The sequence below is a fragment of the Bufo gargarizans genome, chromosome 1 (assembly GCF_014858855.1).
Source record: "Bufo gargarizans isolate SCDJY-AF-19 chromosome 1, ASM1485885v1, whole genome shotgun sequence".
Taxonomy (NCBI): Eukaryota; Metazoa; Chordata; class Amphibia; order Anura; family Bufonidae; genus Bufo; species Bufo gargarizans.
The window spans coordinates 352,484,919-352,508,710 of record NC_058080.1 but is presented as its reverse complement, the minus strand read 5'-3'; the positions used below and the strand labels follow the sequence as shown (position 1 = coordinate 352,508,710).

The 23,792-nt window shown below is 43.0% G+C and overlaps 1 protein-coding gene across 4 annotated transcripts in view; it reads right to left on the bottom strand.

The window, feature by feature from the left end:
• Positions 1-1,795: 1,795 nt before the first annotated feature.
• TPM4 (tropomyosin 4) overlaps positions 1,796-23,792 on the bottom strand; it is a 107,100-nt gene continuing 85,103 nt past the window's right edge. For 2 of the 4 annotated variants that reach the window (XM_044268803.1, XM_044268817.1), the window contains 7 exons: positions 12,539-12,672; positions 9,041-9,158; positions 8,349-8,419; positions 6,961-7,036; positions 5,812-5,874; positions 5,337-5,406; positions 1,796-2,239 (listed from right to left, as the gene is read on the bottom strand). In XM_044268803.1, coding sequence (XP_044124738.1) covers positions 2,157-2,239; positions 5,337-5,406; positions 5,812-5,874; positions 6,961-7,036; positions 8,349-8,419; positions 9,041-9,158; positions 12,539-12,672 — 615 coding nt within the window. In that variant the 3' untranslated portion in view covers positions 1,796-2,156. Of the gene's footprint in view, positions 2,240-2,843; positions 3,035-5,336; positions 5,407-5,811; positions 5,875-6,960; positions 7,037-8,348; positions 8,420-9,040; positions 9,159-12,538; positions 12,673-23,792 lie in introns of those variants that run through there. The other 2 variants (XM_044268794.1, XM_044268810.1) reach the window with 1 other exon arrangement.

The window sequence follows — 23,792 nt, the reverse complement described above, 5'->3', positions numbered from 1 at the left end:
CGTTTTGACTTTACATTGAAAGTCAATGGGGGACGGATCCGTTTGAAAATTGAGCCATACTGTTTCAACTTCAAACGGATCCGTCCCCCTTGACTTACATTGTAAGTCTGGACGGATCCGTTTGCCTCCGCACGGCCAGGCGGACACCAGAACGCTGCAAGCGGAGCCCCGAAAGCAAGTGTGAAAGTAGCCTTAAAGTTACCACAAAGTGACACTGGTCATAAATGCAAAAAAATGGCCTGGTCCCTAAGGGGTTAAAAAGAGGTATCAGGAAGGTACGGCTACAGTTGGAGCTGTTTGAGCAGCTCTCTAATGGATTTCAGTAAAAACCGAAAGCTTTCAACATGCTTGATTCTCAATCTCTCAATGGGAGATAATACACCATGTGTCTAGTAGAAGCTTATACCGCTCCCCCCATGTAAAACACAACCATGCTTGGCAGATTGTATGGGGCATCTATCTGAAACATATGGACGTTAGCACAAAGATTTACTGTATATCCGAGAAACTTTTAGGTTTCAACATTTGGAACAATTCTTTATGGGAAGCAATTGCAGAAAGGCATACACAAGTAACACAATCTAGTAAAATTGTCAGACAGCCCAGCACTTGCAGCATCGAATACTCAGGGCAAATAAAATGGCCGATGTCCACTTAGAGTACACAAAACCCGTCCTAACTCACAGCTGGACAGGTTAGTTCAATACAAGGAAGCAAAAGAGCTGTCTCAGCTCTCCTCACACCTCTGGCTGTCATGAATTACAATCCTACACACAGCCAATAACATCTTCAGCTCTGTGCGTGTGGGAACTAAGGGAAGTGAAAACCCAAAGGATGGACTGGTGCGGTGTGGCACTCTGCTACATTACCACAACCTCACCTTGTTCATTCCTACACATACAGAGCTATAGGTCGTATCAGCTGTTTGTAGGATCATAGTTCAAATGCTGTGATACGAGCAGAGACCGCTCTTTCGCTCCTGCTTTAAAGGAACTAACCCGTCCAGCTATGACTGGTTAGGGGACATTTTTTATTATTTAGTCATTTTAAGTAAATGTATTATTTCCTGGAACAAATGGATAGTAGTATATTTCAAAAAATTCACTTTTAGGTTGTCGTCCTGAAGCTTTTCTACCTTTTACAGATACATTAAATATAATGCTCTGAACATTAAATAATCCAGCATTGAGGATGAGCAAACTTGTGTTTTCAGGTTCGGGTTAGCTAAGAATTCCATTATGGATTCTGCTACCATAGACCATAACCTTTTACGTGGAACTTGAAACCACAAGTTTGCTCATCCCTCTCCAGCACTCATCAGGTCCCAATTATGTCCTACTGAATTAATCCTACTACAATGCTGTTATAGTGCCCACATGGTTCATTTTGTGTGCATCCACTAGAGCCGATCACTCATTAACACATCTTGAATATGTATCTTGATTCAAACTTTGTCTCAGCTTTCAAAATGGTCACATTAAAGGGGGGGGGGGGGGTAGAGCCAATGGCAGGCAGTGACTGGGACAAGCCTCCCTAGCATCGGCGCACAAGGAGAAGCAGCGGCGGCCGTGCAGGGAGCCAGGTTAAGTAGGGGACATTTCCTGTCTCGGATAACCCCCTTAACTTTCCAGTGTGTGCAGATAAATGTGGTGTTTTAATACAGTTTTACTTAACACCCTGAAGGTCAAAACATACAGACAGTCTTTTTTGCATTTTATATTTAATTTTTAACAGCCACATTACCCTTTTTGGTTAAATAGTTTGTTCTTTATTTAAAAAATAAAAAAAAGTATAATTAACATTTTGCCTAGTTCATTTTATTGATGACATTTAACAACTCTCAACTTTAAAAACATCTTTTGTATTTTTATACCAACATTGTGGTCATGTAACAGAACAATATAAGACGAACACTGAACATTGTGTTACTATTCTACCTTTAAATGTACATGGAACCTTTGTAAAAAAAAAAAAAAATTCTTAAAAAAAAAATAATAACACCAGGTTTAAAGCTCATCATTATGAACATTTTTTTTTAAAATAAAATATTTGGTCGCAGTCATTGCAGTTGTCCCCTGAAATGTTTAGAATTAAAAGTGACAGATTGTAAGACGTTATGGAAGGAATCAAGTGTGCACAACGCTCTTCCCTTTGCATTATAAGTTGTTGAGTTCTAATAGTGTTTGGTCCAATACTTGGTGCATTCCCAGGTTTTCTTCTTTGGCATTCGCCAGTTTGTCTGAAAAAGAAACAAAGATGAAGTATTTGCATATTTATAAAGAGGAAGGACATTTCTTTTCCACTATTAAAAGGGGTCACACAATCCCTACGATGACCCCCAGAATGCTTGGGCCCCTCCTCTAGACCATACTTACCTGCTCCCCAGCATCTCTCCAGATCTGCATGGCCGTCGCTGCACCATGCGATGCTAGGGAGACTTGTCATAGTCACGGCCTGCTAGTGGCTGCTCCCCCAGTCGTCGGTTTTGATCTGCGTGGTGGGAGATGCAGTGGTGGCCGTGCAGAGATCTGGAGGGACACTGGTGTCGGGGAGCAGGTAAGTATGCCCTAGAGGAGGGACGCGGCCATTCTGGGGTCATTATTGGGATTCGATTACCCCGTTAACGTGACTATACTGTGTGTGCAGAGCATGCACAATGTAACAGAGAGAGAATATGTGTACAAGCATCATGGTGAGACAATCTGAGGCATCATGATGTATCCAGTCATGGCCACTGAACACAAAATCTGAAATTGAGAGAGTAGATCTCATGTATGGAAAGTGTTTGACATGTGTTCATACATGCACTGTACACAGGAAGGAAATGAAGGAAAGGAAAGAAAAAGGGTGCAGATAGATTTTTATTTCAAGAGAATGAGCAGTTCAGAAATTCACAGACAAGAATAGGCAACAAAAGTTGAGAGCCACATGACATGGAACCAATGGACAGTCTACAACGAGGTCATGTCATTGAGAGCATGGTCAAGCTCCTCGCTGATAGCCTTGTACTTCAGCTTCTGGGCATACAATTCATCTGTCATAGAGAAGAAGCAGGAATCATTCAGAAGGACAGAAGGAGAGTCGTGTACAGATGCAGAACAGTACGGAGGAAGCGTGGAAGAGAAAGAAATCTCGTTATTACAGAAGTTCAATGCTACAAGTACTGCAATATTAAACAATTCTCAAAAAATGCAGGGCAGCAACTGTTCAAAATTACAGAAATTCAAATGAGGATTTATTCTACTGAAAAAAAAAAAAAAAAAAAAAAAAGCGATAACATATTGCTAAGGTTAGTTTCACACTAGCGGCTCTGGCAGGCTGTTCCAGCGGGTGAACAGCCTGCCGGATCTGTGCTGCCGCTAGTGCACGCTTGCCGTCGGAGGTCCGCTCCGGCCCCGTTGACTATAATGGAGGAGGGCCGGAGTTGCGGCAGCAGCACGGCAAACATGCAGAGAGGCACTACGACATGTCGTGGTTTTATTTCGGCAGCCTCTCGGCACACGTGCACTAGCAGCAGCACGGATCAGGCAGGCTGTTCACCTGCCGCTAGTGCGAAACTAGCCTAAAATATTCACTCGAACTGAAAAGTTTAACCTTAACCTTATTGACCACAAATACAGCTTTTTAGGACTGTCACTATTGGCCCTTAAAACTGAACTTTTGCGGCTCTTTTTAGTGGCAGTTGGGCTCCCGCTCTAGTGGTTGAGAAAAACACAGCAGTTTAACCTCCTAGATGCTGCAGTATATAGCCAATGCAACATCAAAGTGGTTTCAAAGACAGCCTCTGTCAGTCAAACATCAGCACCCCTGCCATTGGATTCACGTGGTGCTGATGCTATGGCTGATGATTCTGTAAAAAATATAAAAATTGTCAAATCAATTTGGCCAGTCCCTCCGCGCCACTTGCCCAGCCTGTCCCGCCGTCTTTTGCCTCACTGCCGGTAGGTCTAATGAAGGCATCTAATGAAGGCACCCAGGACTGCCAGCTTTGTATGCCTATTAGGCATGGCCTAATAGATTGCCTGTCAGTTTCCTAATGACAGCATAATACATTGCACTACTTAAGCCGAGGTGCGTTATTATGTAAGGGATCAAACAACTGCATGCTTGTAGGTCTAATAGATGGTAAAAAAATAAAATATAAATAGGTTTAAAAAATCCATTTATAAAAAAATATAAGTTTACTAAATAGAAAAAAATAATAATAAAAACCCCATAATTGGTATTGCTGAATCCACAGCGACCTAACAATTATCATGTAATTTATTCCATACAATCAACAGTGTAGAGAAAAAGCTTTTAAATCTACCACCAAAAAACTGAATAAGAAGCAATCAAAAAGTTACTAGTACCCCAAAATAGTACTATTGAAAACTACAAGTTGTCCTACAAAAATGAAGCCCATACACATTCAGTCAGAGGAGAAAAAAATAAAAAAAAAGATGTACAGGTCTTAGGATGTGGCAATGCAAGGCCCATTTTTTATTTTGTTTTTAAAAAGGGTTTTATTCTTCAATAGCACTAAAACTTAGATACACTGTGGTGTTAATAAAATCTAATAAATTGAGTTATATGCACCCCAAAATGCAGACAAAAAAAAATAAAAAAAATAATTGTCCTGCAAAAAGCAAGTTCTCTCACAGCTACATCACCAGAAAAATAAGTTATGGGACAATGAAAAAAAATAAAATAAATTTGCTTCGCAGTCAAGTTCCAAAACAGGCTGGTCACTAAAGGGGTTAAAATGGGTGGAAACGCTGCCACTCTAGACCATGCACTGACATACCACAGACAGCCCAGTGGCACAGTTTCTATGTGAAGGCGCTTTTGTATTCTCACACAAGCCCTTCAATGATAACTCAATATGCGCATTAAATGATAACTACACCCAAAACAGCCTTGGGTGCAGTTTCCTTTATATGATCATCCAATTTTCCTTTTTTTTTTTTTAGGAGTTTGGCCTTTCTGAGAGTGGCAACTCTCATCCCAGTCCGTGAGCGGACATAGTAGCCACCATCGAACTCTTACATGTAAAGCCCTTTGGAAAATACAACTGAGAGCAATGTCCAGCACAGCTCTTTGCACCGGAAAGCTGTACTGTCGCCAACCATAAGCCGTTAAGGTCAATGGACTCCGTGTAACAAGCATGAAACACCTCAGCAAGTGACTGTACAGGAAGAACTATACAACCAGTCCATTCTGCACCACACTTGAGAGGTACAGTGGAGGAACTTTCCTATTGTATATATGTTTTGTCCACTCTCTTATTTATACATTTATAAAACCACAAGAAAAAAAAAAAAAGAAGGGTCAATGATTAAAAAACAACAGCTTACCTTCAAGGTCATCAATCGTTTTTTCTAGTTTGGCAACGGTTCTTTCTGCAAATTCAGCCCGGGTTTCCGCCTGTTAAAGAAATAGGAGTTTAATGTAGACAGTAAACTATAGTGGCCCTACACTTATATACTGCTCTGCCAGTGGTGTATGTTGTGGAAAATCCACAAATCTGCATCAACATCCACATGAGTCACATGCAGATTGTGCCGCACAGTTGCCTCAGATTTCACCCACCGCATCCTCACAAATCCCCAGTGGAAACTTGCAGCCCAAATTAACATGCTGTGGATTTAAAAGCCACACCACACGTGTGGCATACATACATTTTCTGCAGCGTCTTAAGAAAATTTCACCCCTTTAATGTATTTGCTGCGGATTTTCTGGATGCAATTCTGCAGTATATATAGTGTGGTTGCACACTGAAAGGACCAACACCAGCCCACCGGTATGGTCCTGCTTTGTAATGCATGTTACCTCTTTGAGCTTGTCTGTTAAGATCTTGATTTCTTCTTCATATTTATCTTCTTTTTCAGAATACTAAAGTGTAAAAATAAAACAAAACATCAAAATCCAACTAAGTTTTGGCGAGTTTTTTAGTTGATGTTCAACTTTGTGAAAAGTGTGATAAACCAAGGCTTCAGTTCATGGCCTGGAAAAAAACCCCATCTTACTTGTACTATTTTCCTGGGATATACATAAATTAGTCTAGAAACATTAATCAGGTTGCAGTTAGGTGTGACCTCCTAACAGTCGCATTAAAATTTGAAAAACCCTCCCAAAAATGTCACTTTTATTGTAGATTTTTATTGTGTGTCTGAAGTAAACATCGTTGGCACACAAATTGTGTTTTTAACCCCTTAATGACATAACTAATTTTAGCCTTAAGGACTAGTACCCTTTTCCCTGTGTCCAGCAGCCATAACTTTAATTTTTCTTCAAAATGTATTTATTTTTTTGCAGGAGGAGTTGTAGATTTTTTATGAACCAATTTGGGGTATATATAGCATATTAAAATAAATTATTTTATTTTTAAGGGGAAAGATAAACACACAATTTTAACATTTTGTAGAATTTATTTATGGTGTTCCCTGCATGTTATAAATAACTATTATGTGGGTCAGCAGATCTATAAAATTTGTATTTATTTTTTCCTCTCTCTCCTGCATTAAGCTCCGCAACTGCCCCCTCCTCTAGATTGAAGGGGTGTGGGTGGGTTGCTTTAGCTGCTTATATCTCTGGACAGGTTACAGCTAGAGGTCTTGTTTGAGGCGCCCCCCCCCATCCTGCAGCCTGAGCTCTGCCCCAGTACTGTTAAATACTTTTCACAAAGCTGAAGTAGAGCTCAGGCAAAACTGTTGGATGGTTAAATAGACCCATGTCCATATTAAATATATCTGTAGTTGGGGGAATCCACACCTCAACCTTTAGTTGTTATTTAAAAGGTATTTATGCAAGACAATTTCTGTTATGTGGGGAGTAGATCTCAAGGATGATCATGTCTGTAGGACAGGTCATAAATTATGAGGGACTTACTGAGCAGCTTAGGCTTCAGCATTTCATTTTTGGTCAATGAACTGGGCATAAACAAGTACATTATATATGCTTTACTTCTAGTCCCTTTACCTTTTCAGATTGAGCCTCCAGAGATTTTAAATTGTTAGTCACATTTTTCAATTCTTCTTCCAGATCACCACATTTACTGCAAAAAAAAAAAAAAAAAAAAAGTTTGGATCAGAAAAATTTGCAGAAAACCTCATTGACTACTCTATTATGTTCCATGTAAATAAATTTAACCATTGTATAAAAAACAAACATAATTTTCATAAATTGAAAATTCAGCTATGCAGTGGGTGAATGAAACAAGTCTGTATAATAAAGGTATTAGGCCTCATGCACATTACACTGAATAATGGCCGTGTGACGGTAGTTTAAGTAACCGCCGTCACACAGCCATTTTTATCTCCAATGAAAGTCTATTGGGCTATTCACTTGAGAAGAGACTGCTGCAGTGCGAAGTGGATAAGGAGAGTTTTTTTTTTTGGGGGGGGGGGGGGGGCCCCCCAAGCCATTATTTAAACCGTGGGGGAAATTATTTTAAGATGAGGCCCTACATTGGGGCATTATTAATGCAGGGGGCGGTATGGAGAAGAAAAAAAACAAAAACAAAAAAACACACACACACTATGGGGGACATTTTACCAGGAAGCCGACGTGGGGGCATTCCTACACTATGGAGGACATTATTTAGCTGGGGGCCTACCATCCTGTGGGTGTTCTCGGAAGGGTAGGTCTAGAAATAACTGCCAATCAAATTCATAAATTTTTCATGTCCATTTTTAACAGATATGAAAAACTGATGCAAAACCGACATTAAAAACAGACGCACGGACAGAAAATGTATGCACACACCGATGCAAAATTGCTATGAAAAACTGACAAAGTGTCCGTTTTTGACGGACGTTTTTTTTTCCACTGTTGTGTGCATGTAGCCTTACAGATGAGCGAATTTCCGGTTAGGAAATTAGTTTGCGATTCGTTTACTGGTTAAAGGTGAATTGCGTTCTGGATTCAGTTACCATGGACCATAACGCAATTCTATGACGGAATGCCTTTAGAGGCATTCCGTTATTCAATCCGTCATAATAGAAGTCTATGGGCTGCATAACGGATCCGTCCCGTTTCAGTTATGCAGGAGAGGACGCCCCTGCATAACGGATGCAAAAAAAAAAGAAACCTGTGGTTATTTCTGATTCGATTCTACCTACATAACTGTGAATATAACTTTACCCTACCCTCCACTAAACACCTGATTTAAAAACCTTTTACAGTATTCCCAAATGAAGAGGCAATTGAGCCGCCTGAACAATGCCCGAGACCGGATGCAATCCATTACAGATTGTTAATGCGACCTTGTCCACACAGATCCATCCAGCTGCACATGGTATTACATTATAAAAGCAATGAAGTGAATGTCAAAACTTTCACCAAGATGTGAAGGAAAATGTTCTTACAGTTCAGATACTTCTGCGCGCTCCTCTGCTCTCTCCAGCTCCCCCTCAAGGATGACCAATTTACGTGCAACCTAAATGGAAGCAAACGGAAAACAAACTTGGTATATGAAGATATGTAAATAGTATTTTCCTTCCGTGTTGTGACATCATCGTGCATTTTCCTTGTACACTGAACCTGCCAAAAGGCAAAATACTCAAAGCACAGGCGAACAGTTAATAATCCCAAATAGAACAACAATGTAATAAAAATCTAATATAATACACCGTAAATGAAGTCAAAAAACATTAAATACTAAGATCAATTCATAATGCAAAGAGGTTTATGTTGGCAATGTATAGGAATTGATCTTAGTATTTCTTTGGTCTTCATTTACGGTGATCTATTATTATTATATTTTTAATACACAGTTTTATTTGCGATTATTAAATGGTCTAGAAATAACTCTATATACGGTCTGTGCCTTGAGTATTTTGACTTTTCTTATACATCTAGTTACACATTTTTCGCTCCATAGGCATATTACTCAGCATAGAGCAATCCATAGTTCTGGGCAGGGTGAGCCACTGTTCTAGTAATCATTCTGCATTGAGACACCAGAGCTGAGAACAGCTACGCAGGACTTCATCTCAATACGCCATTACTGTGTGGTGGGTTTTTACAGAGCTTTTAGCCATTTATTGCTCTTCCTTACCTCTTCATATTTGCGGTCTGCTTCTTCTGCAATGTGTTTGGCTTCCTTAAGCTGCATTTCCTGGATTTCCATTTTTTCTTCATCTTTCATGGCCCTGTTTTCTATTACCTTCATACCTCTTTAAACATAAAATAAAAAGCTTTTTAAACCTTGGATAGAAAATTTTGTATTACATTTTTTTTCTTCTAAACTTATGTGCACACTATGAAATAATCATTCTTTTAACATTTCAAATATATTTCCGACATTAAATAAGATGTAAGCAAAATTGTGATTTCCCATTACTATTGCAAAGTCAAGGCTGTCCAATAAAATTGGTCCAAGTACTCCCTGAAGCCTCAAAAGGTCTTCTGCAATGCCAAGTTACAAAAGCCAACATGGTCCTCCTGATATTGGTTATGACTGGCAGTAAAGATCACTTACCATCAGCACAAAACTGGATTTAGTAAGTGTGCATCACAGCATGCTTTAGAGCAAGAAGATGTATAATGTGCGCAGTGACATTCTACTACATTGACTTTGAAGTGGTTGTCCGCTTTTGCAATATTGATTAATAATTCAAAAGGGCACAATCCCACTAACTCAAGTAGCATGCAACTTGCTTGTGACTTGGCTGTCTATTTCACCGAAAGTGGCGCCACATCAAGTCAAAAATATTTTTTGTTGCACAACTTTGCTATTGTGCGACACATGTGGTGCAAAGCACGTACGCCAGCTTTTTTGGTGCCACTTAGAGGTTTGCAAGAACTAAATGATGGCTGATCCTTAGGATGGATTTTTAATATGTAACTGGCAGGTGTCTGACCCCTGCACCCCTTCCGATCTGCTGTTTGAGAGCCATAGTCTCATCCTATCCCTGTGACATCATATTCATTGACCACATGACATTTCAAGGGAGCCCCGTCATTGATCACCCCCCACCGGAAGGCTCCATTCAGATGTCTGTATGTGTTTTGCGGATCCACAAAACACATACGGATGTCTGAATGGAGCCTTACAGGGGGGGTGATCACCCCATGTACACTCCCTGATCACCCCCCTGTCAGGCTCCATTCAGACGTCTGTATGTGTTTTGCGGATCCGCAAAACACATACGGACCTCTGTATGGAGCCTTACAGGGGGGTGATCAATGACAGGGTGGTGAACACCCCATATAGACTCCCTGATCACCCCCCTGTAAGGCTCCATTCAGACATTTTTTGGGCACAAGTTAGCGGAAATGTTTTTTTTTTTTTTTCTTACAAAGTCTCATATTCCACTAACTTGTGACAAAAAATAAAATCTCACATGAACTCTCCATACCCCTCACGGAATCCAAATGCGTAAAGTTTTTTAGATATTTATATTCCAGACTTCTTCAAGCTTTAGGGCCCCTAAAATGCCAGGGCAGTATAAATACCCCACATGTGACCCCATTTCGGAAAGAAGACACCCCAAGGTATTCGTTGAGGGGCATATTGAGTCCATGAAAGATTGAACTTTTTGTCCCAAGTTAGCGGAAAGGGAGACTTTGCGCGAGAAAAAAAACAAAAAAAACAAAACAAAAACAAACAACAACAAACTATGAACTCGCCATGCCCCTCATTGAATACCTTGGGGTGTCCTCTTTCCAAAATGGGGTCACATGTGGGGTATTTATACTGCCCTGGCATTTTAGGGGCCCTAAAGCGTGAGAAGAAGTCTGGGATCCAAATGTCTAAAAATGCCCTCCTAAAAGGAATTTGGGCCGCTTTGCGCATCTAGGCTGCAAAAAAGTGTCACACATGTGGTATTGTCGTACTCAGGAGAAGTTGGGCAATGTGTTTTGAGGTGTCTTTTTACATATACCCATGCTGGGTGAGAGAAATATCTCTAAAAGACAGCAGCTTCTGATCGGCGGGGGTCCGACACCCGGGACCCCCGCCGATCAGCTGTTTGAGAAGCGCCGAGGCTTCTCTCACCGTTGGCCCAGTGACGTCACAACTAGTATCAACTAGCGTGGGTGGGGCTAAGCTCTGTTACCTTGAATGGAGCTTAGCCCCGCCCACGCTAGTTACTACTAGTTGTAATGTCAGTGGGCCGGCGGTAAACAGTGAGAAGGCTGCGGCGCTGCTGCCTTCTCAAACAGCTGATCGGCGGGGGTCCCGGGTGTCTGACCCCCGCCGATCAGAAGCTGATGATCTATCCATAGGATAGATCAGTTAAAACAAAGTGCATAACCCCTTTAAATGACGTCATACACACCTTGTCATCGTGCAGCCAATTACAGAGGCACAGACAGAAACAACACTATTCCGCATTTCCGTGATTGCGTACCCATTCAAGTGAATAGGTCCGCATCCGTGATGCGGGGTGCATACAGCCGGTGCCCGTGTATTGCAGACCCGCCGTATGTGGGCCGCAATACGGCCACAGGCACACAACGTTCGTGTGCAAGAGGCCTTACTATTAATTGAAGTGGCACCAAGAAATGCATTGCTGCAGAATTCAAGGGACCTGTAATTTAGATAATGGAGAAACCCAGGTACAGCCCTTTTCAAAGCTGTAACTGTGGTTATTTCCTGTTGTAACTTTTGGAAAATAGTAAGGACAGAATTAGTTAAAATATCCATCAGCCCCCAACTCAAGTGCCAGTTTTCTAACAGAGAAAATTAGATAAATAATCTGATGTAGGTATCCCCAAATGCCTCTCACAGAAGAGGATCTGACACACCTGACATTAGATTGTCTGCTGCTCCAAAATCTGGATTCACTTACAAAATATGGCTATAGGCAACTTTATACCCATCTAAACCTACATATACATAAATCATATAAACCAGATACACTGACTCTACTTTGAATACAAGCAACTAGTATCTACTTATAGCTGGACTGGAGCATACAAAAAACGTTTTTCATCTACAAAAGATAGGCTTGGCAGAAAATCCATCTGCGCCAAATAAAGATTAATATGGAGATTAATATGTGTAAAGTATAGGGGAAGTGATGCCAAACCATTTTTGTGATATACTTTAATTACTGAAATCCTACATTTCTTTTAGAAAAAAATAGCTAATTTTGAGCCTTGGCAACGCTCCTCTGTCTTCTGTTTACATAACGGTGGAGACATGCTCAACAGGACAGGAGCGTTGCCAAGGCTCAAAATGGGCCACTTTAGAGCTATTCTTCTAATAGAAATCTATGATTTCAGTAATTAAAGTAGATTACAAAAATGGTCAGCATCACTGCCCCTATACATTACACAAATAAAACGGCAATTACACCAAGACATACAGGAAAACCATAGTGGCTGATATGTATACTTTCTAAAGAAAGTAATTTAGACATGCTGCTTACAGAAGAGCAAGAATACACTATAGATGTCTATTCTTCACGATTGTTGGCATAATATTTGTCATAACTTAGAGAAGTATATGTTTTACAGCAACCGAGTAAAAAGTGCTCTAAACTTTGTGACAGGGGTGATGGTAGGAAGGGTGCAGTCAGTAGCCACAAGGTGTGTGCCGCAATGATACCTTTCACTCTCATCAGCTGCCTTTTCTGCTTCTTCTAGTTTTTGCAAAGCTGTAGCTAGACGCTCCTGAGCACGATCCAACTCCTCTTCCACAAGCTGGATACGACGGTTTAATGCGGCAACATCCCCTTCAGCCTGAAATAAAATGACATGTATGTATAGGAGACATTCATAGAGACAAAAAGCAAATTGCTGTCATTACTTAGTTAAAGTTCTGCAAATTAACAGGATCTCAATACAGGACCTTGGGGGAGGTTCATCAAGCTGGTGTAAAGCAGAACTGGCTTAGTTGCCCATAACAACCAGATTCCACTTGTCATTTTTCACAACTCGAAAATGAAAGGTGGAATCTGATTGGTTGCTATGGGCAACTAAGCCAGTTCTGCTTTACACCAGCTTGATAAATATCTCCCTTTGGGTCTCCTAGCTCCCTGTTCTTTCAGTAATGCACTTTAGGCAATATTACATCCTAGGCTACTTTCACACTCGCATTTTGGGCGAATCAGTTTATATTATCTGTAACATTGCCAAGGCGGATCCGTCTGGAACACCCATGAAAGTCAATGGGATACGGATCCATTTTCTATTGTGCTAGATTGTGTCAGAAAACAGATCCGTCCTGGCACACAGTGCATGTCAGTGGGGACGGATCCGTTTGGCTCAGTTTCATCAAGCTGCAGGCAGCATTTTGGTGTCTGCCTCCAGAGCAGAATGCTGACTGATCGGAGGCAAACTGATGCATTCTGAGCGGATCCGCATCCATTCAGAATGCATTAGGGCAAAACTGATCGGTTATGGACCGCTTGTGAGAGCCCTGAACGGATCTCACAAACTGAAATCCAAAACGCCAGTGTGAAAGTAGCCTTAATAGGAGAAAGATCAAGTAGATTTCTTCTCTTCTCTTATAACCAGACACAATCTGCTTGAATATAGGGCATAAAATCAGGAACTGAAGAGAACAAAGTTCTGAAGAAATGAATAGAAAATAGCTTGTGTTCCATCATTGCACAAGAGTAAGCTGCGAGTAAACGCCCTCCTCATGGAAACTCCACCCTTCCCTTCTAGAATGCGAGGCGTCTCCTTATAAGGTAAAGGCAGTACGGGAAGCCTGGCTGACAGGAAACCGCCCGCAGAGCAGCACTGGAAAGCCGGCAGGATGCTATCTGTGGGAAGAGCTGGAGAAATGCTGATCTCTGGAAAGATTACTAATAGGTTACAGATTGCCAGCACAACTGCATGCTATTACCACCCTTACATTTCCTACGGTAAACACGCCTTAAAAAGCAACCAAATATAATAGCCAGAAACACTGCAATGTCTGGGGTACTTCTACTGAATATTGTAAAGCTCTGGCGGTCCCGATAAAGTAACGTACGGATTTATTTCAGCTCCAAACGGATTAAACAAAACAGAAACACCACCAAAAAGCGTTAGCCTGGCTCGGCTCGTATAGTGAGGGAGCACCCCTGCCTGATGCTCCCAGGGGTGCTGGTAATACTCGGCTCTGTTACCAGTCTGCTTGTGTCCCTCAGCTAGGTTCTTTTACAGAGACCTACTGCTGGTTCCCTCAGGCTTTTATGCACCTGTGATGAGGCACCCTTTTCTCAGCTAAACGGACTGAGTCTCCCACACTCTCTATTAGAGTGGGAGTAGCGAATCCCACTACCACCTATTCACCACTCCATCAAAGCCGGCCCAGATTTTACCATTTGCCAACAGTTCATCAGCTAGGCTCCTGAACAAAACAACATTATCCGACTTTTAATATCTCACCCAGCTTAACTTTCTGGACGAGATACACTCCCTCCAATACAATTCCTGCTCTCTGCCTACAATAGTTACAGTGGCAATCAAAACGAGAACACACAATTTACACTATGACCATGACATTTTGGAGTCCTATGTGAATCTATTCTAACACGAGTAAAATAGCAGTATTTTAAGATTTCATAAATTGTATTTATTCTAAAGCACAGAATAAATTTTTTAATGAGATAATCGAAAAAGAACCCTGATCAAAATTAGAGAACACTTTCAGATACCTACAAGTTATTGGTGTTAATCTGGCAACTGGTGCCAATTTTCCTAATGATCTGACAAACCCTATGCAACTGGCAGCTTAACCTTCCAGTTTTCACTGACTTTGCCAAAATGGTGTGCCGTTCCAAAGTGACTGAAACCCTCCGGCAGCTGGTTGTCCAGATGAAGGCCAAAGGGGTGACCCTATCAGCCATAGCAAGAGAAGTTGGTTGTTCCAAGTCTGTGATTTCTGGAATATTGCACCTTTACAACATCAAACTCATTCAAGTCCCCCAAGAAGGCTGGTCGCCCTCGAAAGACAAATGCAAGAGAGGACATGATAATGGAGAATCTCCATGGGTAATCGTTTCAATACTGCAGCTGGAATTGCTCGCCAGTTCAGCACTGAACAGGGTAAGGATCTGTCTCGACATACAGGGTCTCGACGTTTAAGAGCATTTGGACTGAAAGCCCACTCTGCAGTGACCAAACCTCTCATTAGGAGAAAGAATCAAAAGGCTAGACTCGCCTTTGCTGGGGAGCATGTTGTGTGGACAGAGGAGAAGTGCTCCAGAGTTCATTTTAGTAATGAAAGCAAGTTTAATTTATTTGGGTCTGATGGGACACATTATGTTAGTCGACAAACTGGGGAAAGACTGAATCCAAAGTGTGTAAAGAAGTCAGTGAAAGGTGGAGGAGGAAGTGTCATGGTTTGGGGAATGTTTTCTTCTTATACAGCCACATGGCAGCGTGAATGCAAGTGTGTATCAGAACCTTCTTCAACAACACATGGTTCCTTCCTTGCGTACATCACTCAATCAGCCAGCAATTTTCATGCAGAACAATGCCCCCCGTCACACAGCAAAAGGGGGAAAGCAATTCCTTGAAACTGAAAACATTGAAACAACCAGCCCAGAGCCCTGATCTAAACCCAATAGAAAACCTCTGAAAAATCCTTAGGCTACTTTCACACTAGCGTTCGGGGCTCCGCTTGCGAGTTCCGTTTGAAGGCTCTCACAAGCGGCCCCGAACGCATCCGTACTGCCCTAATGCATTCTGAGTGGATGCAGATCCGCTCAGAATGTATCAGTCTGGCATTGTCTGTCCTCCACTCAGCAAACGGACACCCGAACGCTGCTTGCGGAGGCAAACTGATCCGTCCAGACTTATAATGTAAGTCAATGGGCACGGATCCGTTTGAAGTTGACACAATATGGCTCAATTTTCAAATGGATCCGTCCCCCATTGACTTTCAATGTAAAGTCTGGACGGATCCGTCTGAGCAACTTTTCACATTTAGGCCTCTTTCACACGGGTGTCATATTTTTGGCACGGGTAAGAGGCGGGTGCGTTGCGGGAACACGCGCGATTTGTCCGCGCGAGTGCAAAACATTGTAATGTGTTTTGCACTTGCGTGAGAAAAATCGCGCATGCTTGGGATTGATGTTCTGAAGATTGTATTATTTTCCCTTATAACATGGTCTCTTCTTTACTAGCTGTGGGCTAAATGACCTGTTGTGACGTCAGATCACATGCTCCAATCACATGGTCCATCACCGTGGTCATGGAGCATGTGATCTGACGTCACCACAGGTCCTTTAGCCCACAGCTCATCATTAAAGAGGTAAAGAAGAGACCGGGAACTACACGATCAAGAGGAGAAGGAGAGTTAATTTTTTTTATTTTTTTTTAACCCCTCCAGCACTATTATACTATGCATTCTGTATTCAGAATGCTATTATTTTCCCTTATAACCATGTTATAAGGGAAAATAATACAGTGAATAGACTGTCATCTAGAAACCATGCGTGAAAAATCGCACTGCATCCGCACTTGCTTGCGATTTTCACGCAACCCCATTAGTTTCTATGAAGCCTGCGTTACGTGAAAAACGCAGAATATAGAACATGCTGCGATTTTCACGCAATGCATAAGTGATGCATGAAAAACACCGCTCATGTGAACAGCCCCATAGAAATGAATGGGTCAGGATTCAGTGCGGGTGCAATGCGTTCAACTCACGCATCGCTTCCGCACGGAAAACTCGCCTGTGTGAAAGGGGCCTTAGAATTTTTTCTAAACTATAATGCAGACGGATCCGTTCTGAATGGATCCCATCGTCTGCATTATAGGAGCGGATCCGTCTGTGCAGACACCAGACGGATCCGCTCTGAACGCAAGTGTGAAAGTAGCCTTAATGACAAAGTTATGGTCAAGAAACCCACAACAGTCACAGAACTGTTGAAATGACTGGAAGAAGAGTGGACCAAAATCACCCCAGAGCAGTGTGAGAGACTAGTGATGTCCTGTGGCCACAGATGTTCTGAAGTCATCCAGAGCAAGGGCCTGTACACTTCCTACTGATTGGTGTAACCTCTGCGCTACAGTCATTGATGTTCTCTAATTATGATCAGGTTTTTTGAAAAATAAAGGTTTTAGGTTGATATCCTTTGGTTATTTTGGAAAACACTGTTCTAATGGCATGGTGTACCCCTTACAAAAAATCCTTTAAATGATGATCAATGTAGATTATATTATTTCTGGAAAAAAAAGTGTTCATAAATTGTTCTCCAATTTTGATCGCCAGTGTACATGGACTTGTTAGATAATATGATGTACGCAACACATTAAATACAATGGTAAGCCTCTCTTAAAGGGAAAGCTGCAACGTGAAGACTGCGCCTCTAAATAGATTTGTCTATTACAATTCATACTCAACCTGGGTACATAAAGTATACATGCACAGAAAGCAAGTTCTTTATGTTACAGGGGTTATTTATCACCTATCGACAGGATAAAAATCACCTCCGCCCGTGAAGCTGAGAAGTCCCCTCTCTTAATTGACAGTAGTACGCACTTTGGTGTCTACATCAGCTCCAGAAGAGTTAGGCCTCCTGCACACGACAGTATTTTTTCACGGTCCGCAGGTCCGTGACCGTTTTTTTCGTCCGTGGGTCTTCCTTGATTTTTGGAGGATCCACGGACATGAAAGAAAAAAGTCGTTTTGGTGTCCGCCTGGCCGTGCGGAGCCAAACGGATCCGTCCTGAATTACAATGCAAGTCAATGGGGACGGATCCGTTTGACATTGACACAATATGGTGCAATTGCAAACGGATCCGTCCCCCATTGACTTTTAATGTAAAGTCAGGAGTCCCTTTATACCATCGGATCGGAGTTTTCTCCAATCCGATGGTATATTTTAACTTGAAGCGTCCCCATCACCATGGGAACGCCTCTATGTTAGAATATACCGTCGGATATGAGTTAAATTGTTAAAACTCATATCCGACAGTATATGGTGATGGGGACGCTTCTAGTTAGAATATACTACAAACTGTGTACATGACTGCCCCCTGCTGCCTGGCAGCACCCGATCTCTTACAGGGGGCCGTGATCAGCACAATTAACCCCTCAGGTGCCGCACCTGAAGGGGTTAATTGTACTATCATATCCCCCTGTAAGAGATCAGGGCTGCCAGGCAGCAGGGGGCAGACCCCCCCCCCCCCCTCTCCAGTTTGAATATCATTGGTGGCCAGTGCGGCCCCCCTCCCTCCCTCTATTGTAATAGGTTGGTGGCACAGTGTGCGCCCCCCCCCTTCCTCCCTCTATTGTAATAATTCGTTGGTGGCACAGTGTGCGCCCCCCCTCTATAGCATTAACAACATTGGTGGCCAGTGTGCGGCCTCCCATCTCTCCCCCCACCCCCCGATCATTGGTGGCAGCGGAGTTCCGATCGGAGTCCCAGTTTAATCGATGGGGCTCAGATCGGTAACCATGGCAACCGGGACGCTACTGCAGCCCTGGTTGCCATGGTTACTTAGCAATAGTACAATAGTAGAAGCATCATACTTACCTGCTGGCTGCTGCGATGTCTGTGTCCGGCCGGGAGCTCCTCCTACTGGTAAGTGACAGTTCATTCAGCAATGCGCCGCACAGACCTGTCACTTACCAGTAGGTGGAGCTCCCGGCCGGACACAGAAATCGCAGCAGCCAGCAGGTAAGTATGATGCTTCTACTATTGCTATGTAACCATTGCAACCAGGACTGCAGTAGTCGCCATGGTTACCGATCGGAGCCCCAGCGATTAAACTGGGACTCTGATTGGAACTCCGCTGCCACCAATGATCGGGGAGGGGGGGAGGGATGGGAGGCCGCACACTGGCCACCAATGTTGTTAATGCTATAGAGGGAGGGGGGGGGGGCCCATGAGGGGCGCACACTGGGCCACCAACGAATTATTACAATAGAGGGAGGAAGGGGGGGGGAGGGCCGGACACTGTGCCACCAACAAATTATTACAATAGAGGGAGGAAGGGGGGGGGACCGGACACTGTGCCACCAACAAATTATTACAATAGAGGGAGGACAGGGGGGCGGCACTGGCCACCAATGAAATTTAAACTGGGGAGAGAGGGGGTCTGCCCCCTGCTGCCTGGCAGCCCCGGATCTCTTATAGGGGGCTATGATATGCACAATTAACCCCTTCAGGTGCAGCACCTGAGGGGTTAATTGTACGGATCACGGCCCCCTGTAAGAGATCGGGTGCTGCCAGGCAGCAGGGGGCAGTCTTGTACACAGTTTGTAGTGTATTCTAACTAGAAGCGTCCCCATCACCATGGGAACGCCTGTGTTAGAATATACTGTCGGATATGAGTTTTCACGAAGTGAAAACTTAGATCTGAAAAAGCTTTTATGCAGACGGATCTTCGGATCCGTCTGTATGAAAGCAACCTACGGCCACGGATCACGGACGCCAATCTTGTGTGCATCCGTGTTTTTTCATGGACCCATTGACTTGAATGGGTCCGTGAACTGTTGTCCGTCCAAAAAAATAGGACAGGTCCTATTTTTTTGACGGACAGGATAAACGGATCATGGATGCGGCTGCAAAACGGTGCATTTTACGATTTTTTCACTGACCCATTGAAAGTCAATGAGTCTGCGAAAAAAAACGGAAAACGGCACAACGGCCACGGATGCACACAACGGTCGTGTGCATGAGGCCTTAATGGTACAAGGGACAACCATGTGAAATACCACTCCATGTACAGAGGAGGCTCCTCTTTTTTGGGATCACTGCAGTCCCATCTGTCGCCCCCCTATAATCCATTTATCACCTATCCTGTAGTGATAATTTTCATGCTAGAACCCCTTAAATAATCTTCAGAAGAAAAAGCACAAGACACTAGTGAAAACCACACACAGGAGAGCCCTAAATCCGCTCCCTACAGTGCTTACACCCATTTTCACCATCCCTGGTTTTGCAGTTCACCATTTGGATTCTTTTTTTGTAACACTGGAAATGCCCATGAATGCTTAAAAGGGTTTTCCTCTGGATAGGTTATCCGTATCTGATCATGAAGTCCAACAAGATAGGCCCCCACCAATCGGCTATCTGAGAAGGCAGTGGCGTTCGCAGTAGCGTCGCGGCCTTCTCACAGCTTTTCCAGTGACAGCAAGTTCATCGATCATGTGGCCTAGGTGCAGCTCAGCCCCATAAAAGTGAAGTTCCAGGTGTTGCACCCCCACTGATGACCTATCCAGAGGATCCTGGAAAACCCTTAGGCCTCTTTCACACGGGCACCCCGGATTTTCTCCAGATGAGTCGCGTGTGCATTGCAGGAAATGCGCTCTAGTAGGCACGAAATTGCAGTCAGTTTTGATGTTCATTTTTTTCTGCGTGAGTGCAATGCATTTTGCAAACGCGTAAAAAAACAAAGGGGTTCTGCACTTTGTTTTAACTGATCTATCCTCTGGAAAACTCTCGGTAGACGACCTACTATACAGTTACAGCAGGAAAGGGGGAGTCTGCCAGATACGGTATCGCCAGGCTCCAAACACAACCCTGCTGCCCACTTTCAGATAGAAGCATTACCGATTTCCACAACTGTAGAATTAATAAAGTATTAGGTTTACCAACACATTTTGAAGCATCTGTATACATAGAAGCAGATTGTGCATTACACTTACACGCTCCACTGACCCTTCAAGGGAGGATATGAAGTCCTTAAAGGAGTTTTCCAGCTCTATAAAAGTGATGACCCAACCTTGGGATAAGCCATCAATACCAGATTGGTGAGGTAAGAACTCTTAGCACCATCAAGTAGAGTCACTACTAAGGCCTTTTTCACATTGAGGGCCGCATATGGCGGGTCCGCAATACATGGGGCACTTGCAGTGTGCATTCCGCATTCACTTGAATGGGTCCGCAAATCCGGAGATGCGGTGTGGAACGGAAGCACTACGGAGTGCTTCTGTGGGGTTATGTTCCGTGTTCTATCTTTTTGCGGAAAGGACGGACCGCAAACCCCATTGAAGTGAATGGGTCTGTGATCCGCATGAAGCTGCCCCGCGGTTGGTGCCCATGCATTGCAGACCGCAATTTGCAGTCCACAGCACGGGCACAGAGCCTTTACGTTCGTGAGCAAGAGGCCTAAAGGTGCAGGGCATCATCACATAATGATGGCCTATCCTAAGGACAGACCATCAGTGTTGTAGACCTGGAGAATCAATACAGTAGGATCTACAAATCCTAATATTTACACTCCCTCGTACCCTTGATTGGCGAGAGAAAAAATAAAATTTTAATAAATTGAAAAACAAAAACTGTCTAGGGATACTTTCACACTAGCGTTATTCTTTTCCTGCCAAAATCCCGAAACAATACCGCACTTGCCGGCATTCATTTCCATAGAGATGTACTAATGCCGGATTCTTGCGCCGAGCTTTTGATCTTTAAAAAAAAAAATTAAATAGCGAACCCGTTATTCCAGATGAGACGGAACTGGGATATCACCGGATCTGGAAAAAAAAAAAAAGCCATCCGTTTGTGCACAGCTTGCCGGATCCGGCAAGCAGTTCTGCTGCCGGAAATGCCTGCAGGAGTCTAACAACGAGAGTGTGAAAGTACCCATGTCCGTGTTGTGATCGGAGTACAATATTTTCTCAGTCCCATTACTAGAATTGACTTGCCTGCAATACGGACATGTTCTATAAATTTGCTGAACAGACGGCACACAGGATGACATCTGTATGCTTTTAATGTGGACCCATAGGAAAGAATTCATCCATGTGCAATACGCAAAAAAATGTGACAGGACACGTGGAAGGCATGTACACAAAATGGTGACAGACACGTAGACTAGTTGTTTGCTGCAAATTGCATGTAAATTCTGATGCATTTAGCTTAGAAAGTCTCCCCCAGTGTATTTTACTGCCATTTTAGTGGGGGGGTTCCAGTAGCAGGTTGCTCAAGGGCAATATCTCATGCATAGACCTCAATCCTAATGCTTGTGTGATCCAAGTTCTGAATCTAATTACACAATTTAAATTGCCAATTAGCCTGAAGGTATCACAAAAACTGTGTGGCAGATTCCAGTTTAAAACAAAAACATTTTTTTGTGGATTGGAAGCGGACCCATTCCTTTCAAATGGGACAGCAAAAACAGTATTCTGTCCGCATCCATACGTCCATTCCGCAGTCCCACAAAAAAAAGAACGTGTCTATTTTGCGGACAAGAATAGGCATTGTTACAATGGGTCTGAAAAAAAAACGGATGCAACACGTCATACGTATTTCTTGCGGATCTGCGTTTTGCGAACCACAAAGTACATACAATTATGTGAATTCACCCAAAGTAACATCACAAGCAGAGGGCACGCAACATAAAAAACACTTTGGCTGTCAACGTACGTTCAATCTATATGGTAATATCCTGAGGCAAAGTTTTAATCTCCACGTATCCCAAACAGGCATGGTGGTAACTGGGTTCATATTTCCGTACAGGGCTGCAAAGTGCATTGAATGACTGTTCCAAGCAAGAATTCAGACATAGATTTTCCACAGCAGAAATCCAAGATGGACCTTCGATTTCTGCAGTGGATTTGCAGTTTGCACTGCCACAGATCACTGGAGATGGCCAGGAGAATTAGCCTCCCCCAAAATGAGTGACACCACAATTTTTTTTCGCAGCACCTACCAATTCACCACAGAAACATTCCAATGCATGTGAACAGCGTTGCAGAAACCCCATTCATATGCATGGGATGTGGATCTCCACATGGCACGACACGCACAGAATTCTGCATAAGAATTCCTGTACCAGAACATAGCCTAAGGGCTCTTTCACACGAGCGGATGACGTGCGTGGAATTTGCTGTGTGAAAGACAGACACGGAGCAGTAACATGATTGATAATGCTCCGTGCCTCTCGGATCTTTGTACTACATAATCACAATGACAACTTTATCTCTCTGTGATTTTGTAGTAAAAAGGTCACACAGAGCATTATCAGTCATGTTACTGCTCCGTGTCTCTGCTGTCCGGAACGGGGCTTGGCTCTCTTTCACTCAGCGGATTACCCACACGTGTGAAAGATTAGGGATAGATCTAGGATTTTGGCGATCGTGCTTTTAACAAAAAAATTAAAAAAAATGCCACAATAAGCTCTTGAGGGTCATTTATCAAATTGGTGTAAAGTAGAACTGGCTTAGTTGCCCATAGCAACCAATCAGATTCCACCTTTCACTTTGGACAGATACTTTGGAAAATGAAAGGTGAAATTTGATCGGTTGCTATGGGCAACTAAGCCAGTTCTACTTTACACCAGTTTGATAAATGACCCTCTTTATTTGCCACTTGTGGAATTTGTGGTTTTTCTGTGGCATTGTCTGCAGAGTCCTACATTTGTTTTGGACCTCACAAACAAAGCCAAAATGAGAGTGTGAAAGTAGACTTAACTGTATAAAAATACACAGGTGCCACCCCCACCAAAAAAAAATGTATACCCTGCCATATGAATAATGCCCTATTTACTGGCGCACAAGTAGAGCCATACAGTATCCCCATATCCGGTATACAAGCATGTGCGTTATTTATAGTGGGTACGGGGCACTGTCCTCTGCCATCCTGGGCCAGTCTGTAGACAATACACAAAGCATGAATTGATATGTATATTATGAAGGAAATCTTCCATATGTATCCTGCACATAAAAAGTAGGTCCCAGCTCACATTTAACTAATTGTGGGCAATGTAATCTGTACTAATGTTTAATGTGTGAACAAAACTGAGAATGGGTGTCCGCTCTAACAAAGTACTCCATTGTCTGTAGGTGTCGGGGTGGCCGCCGCAAGGCAGCAGGTGTGAATATTAACCAGGATCAATACACAACATGCAACGGATACATAGTAGAAGTAAAGCTATGGTGCAGGCCTTTAGGAGACCGATGTGCTGCC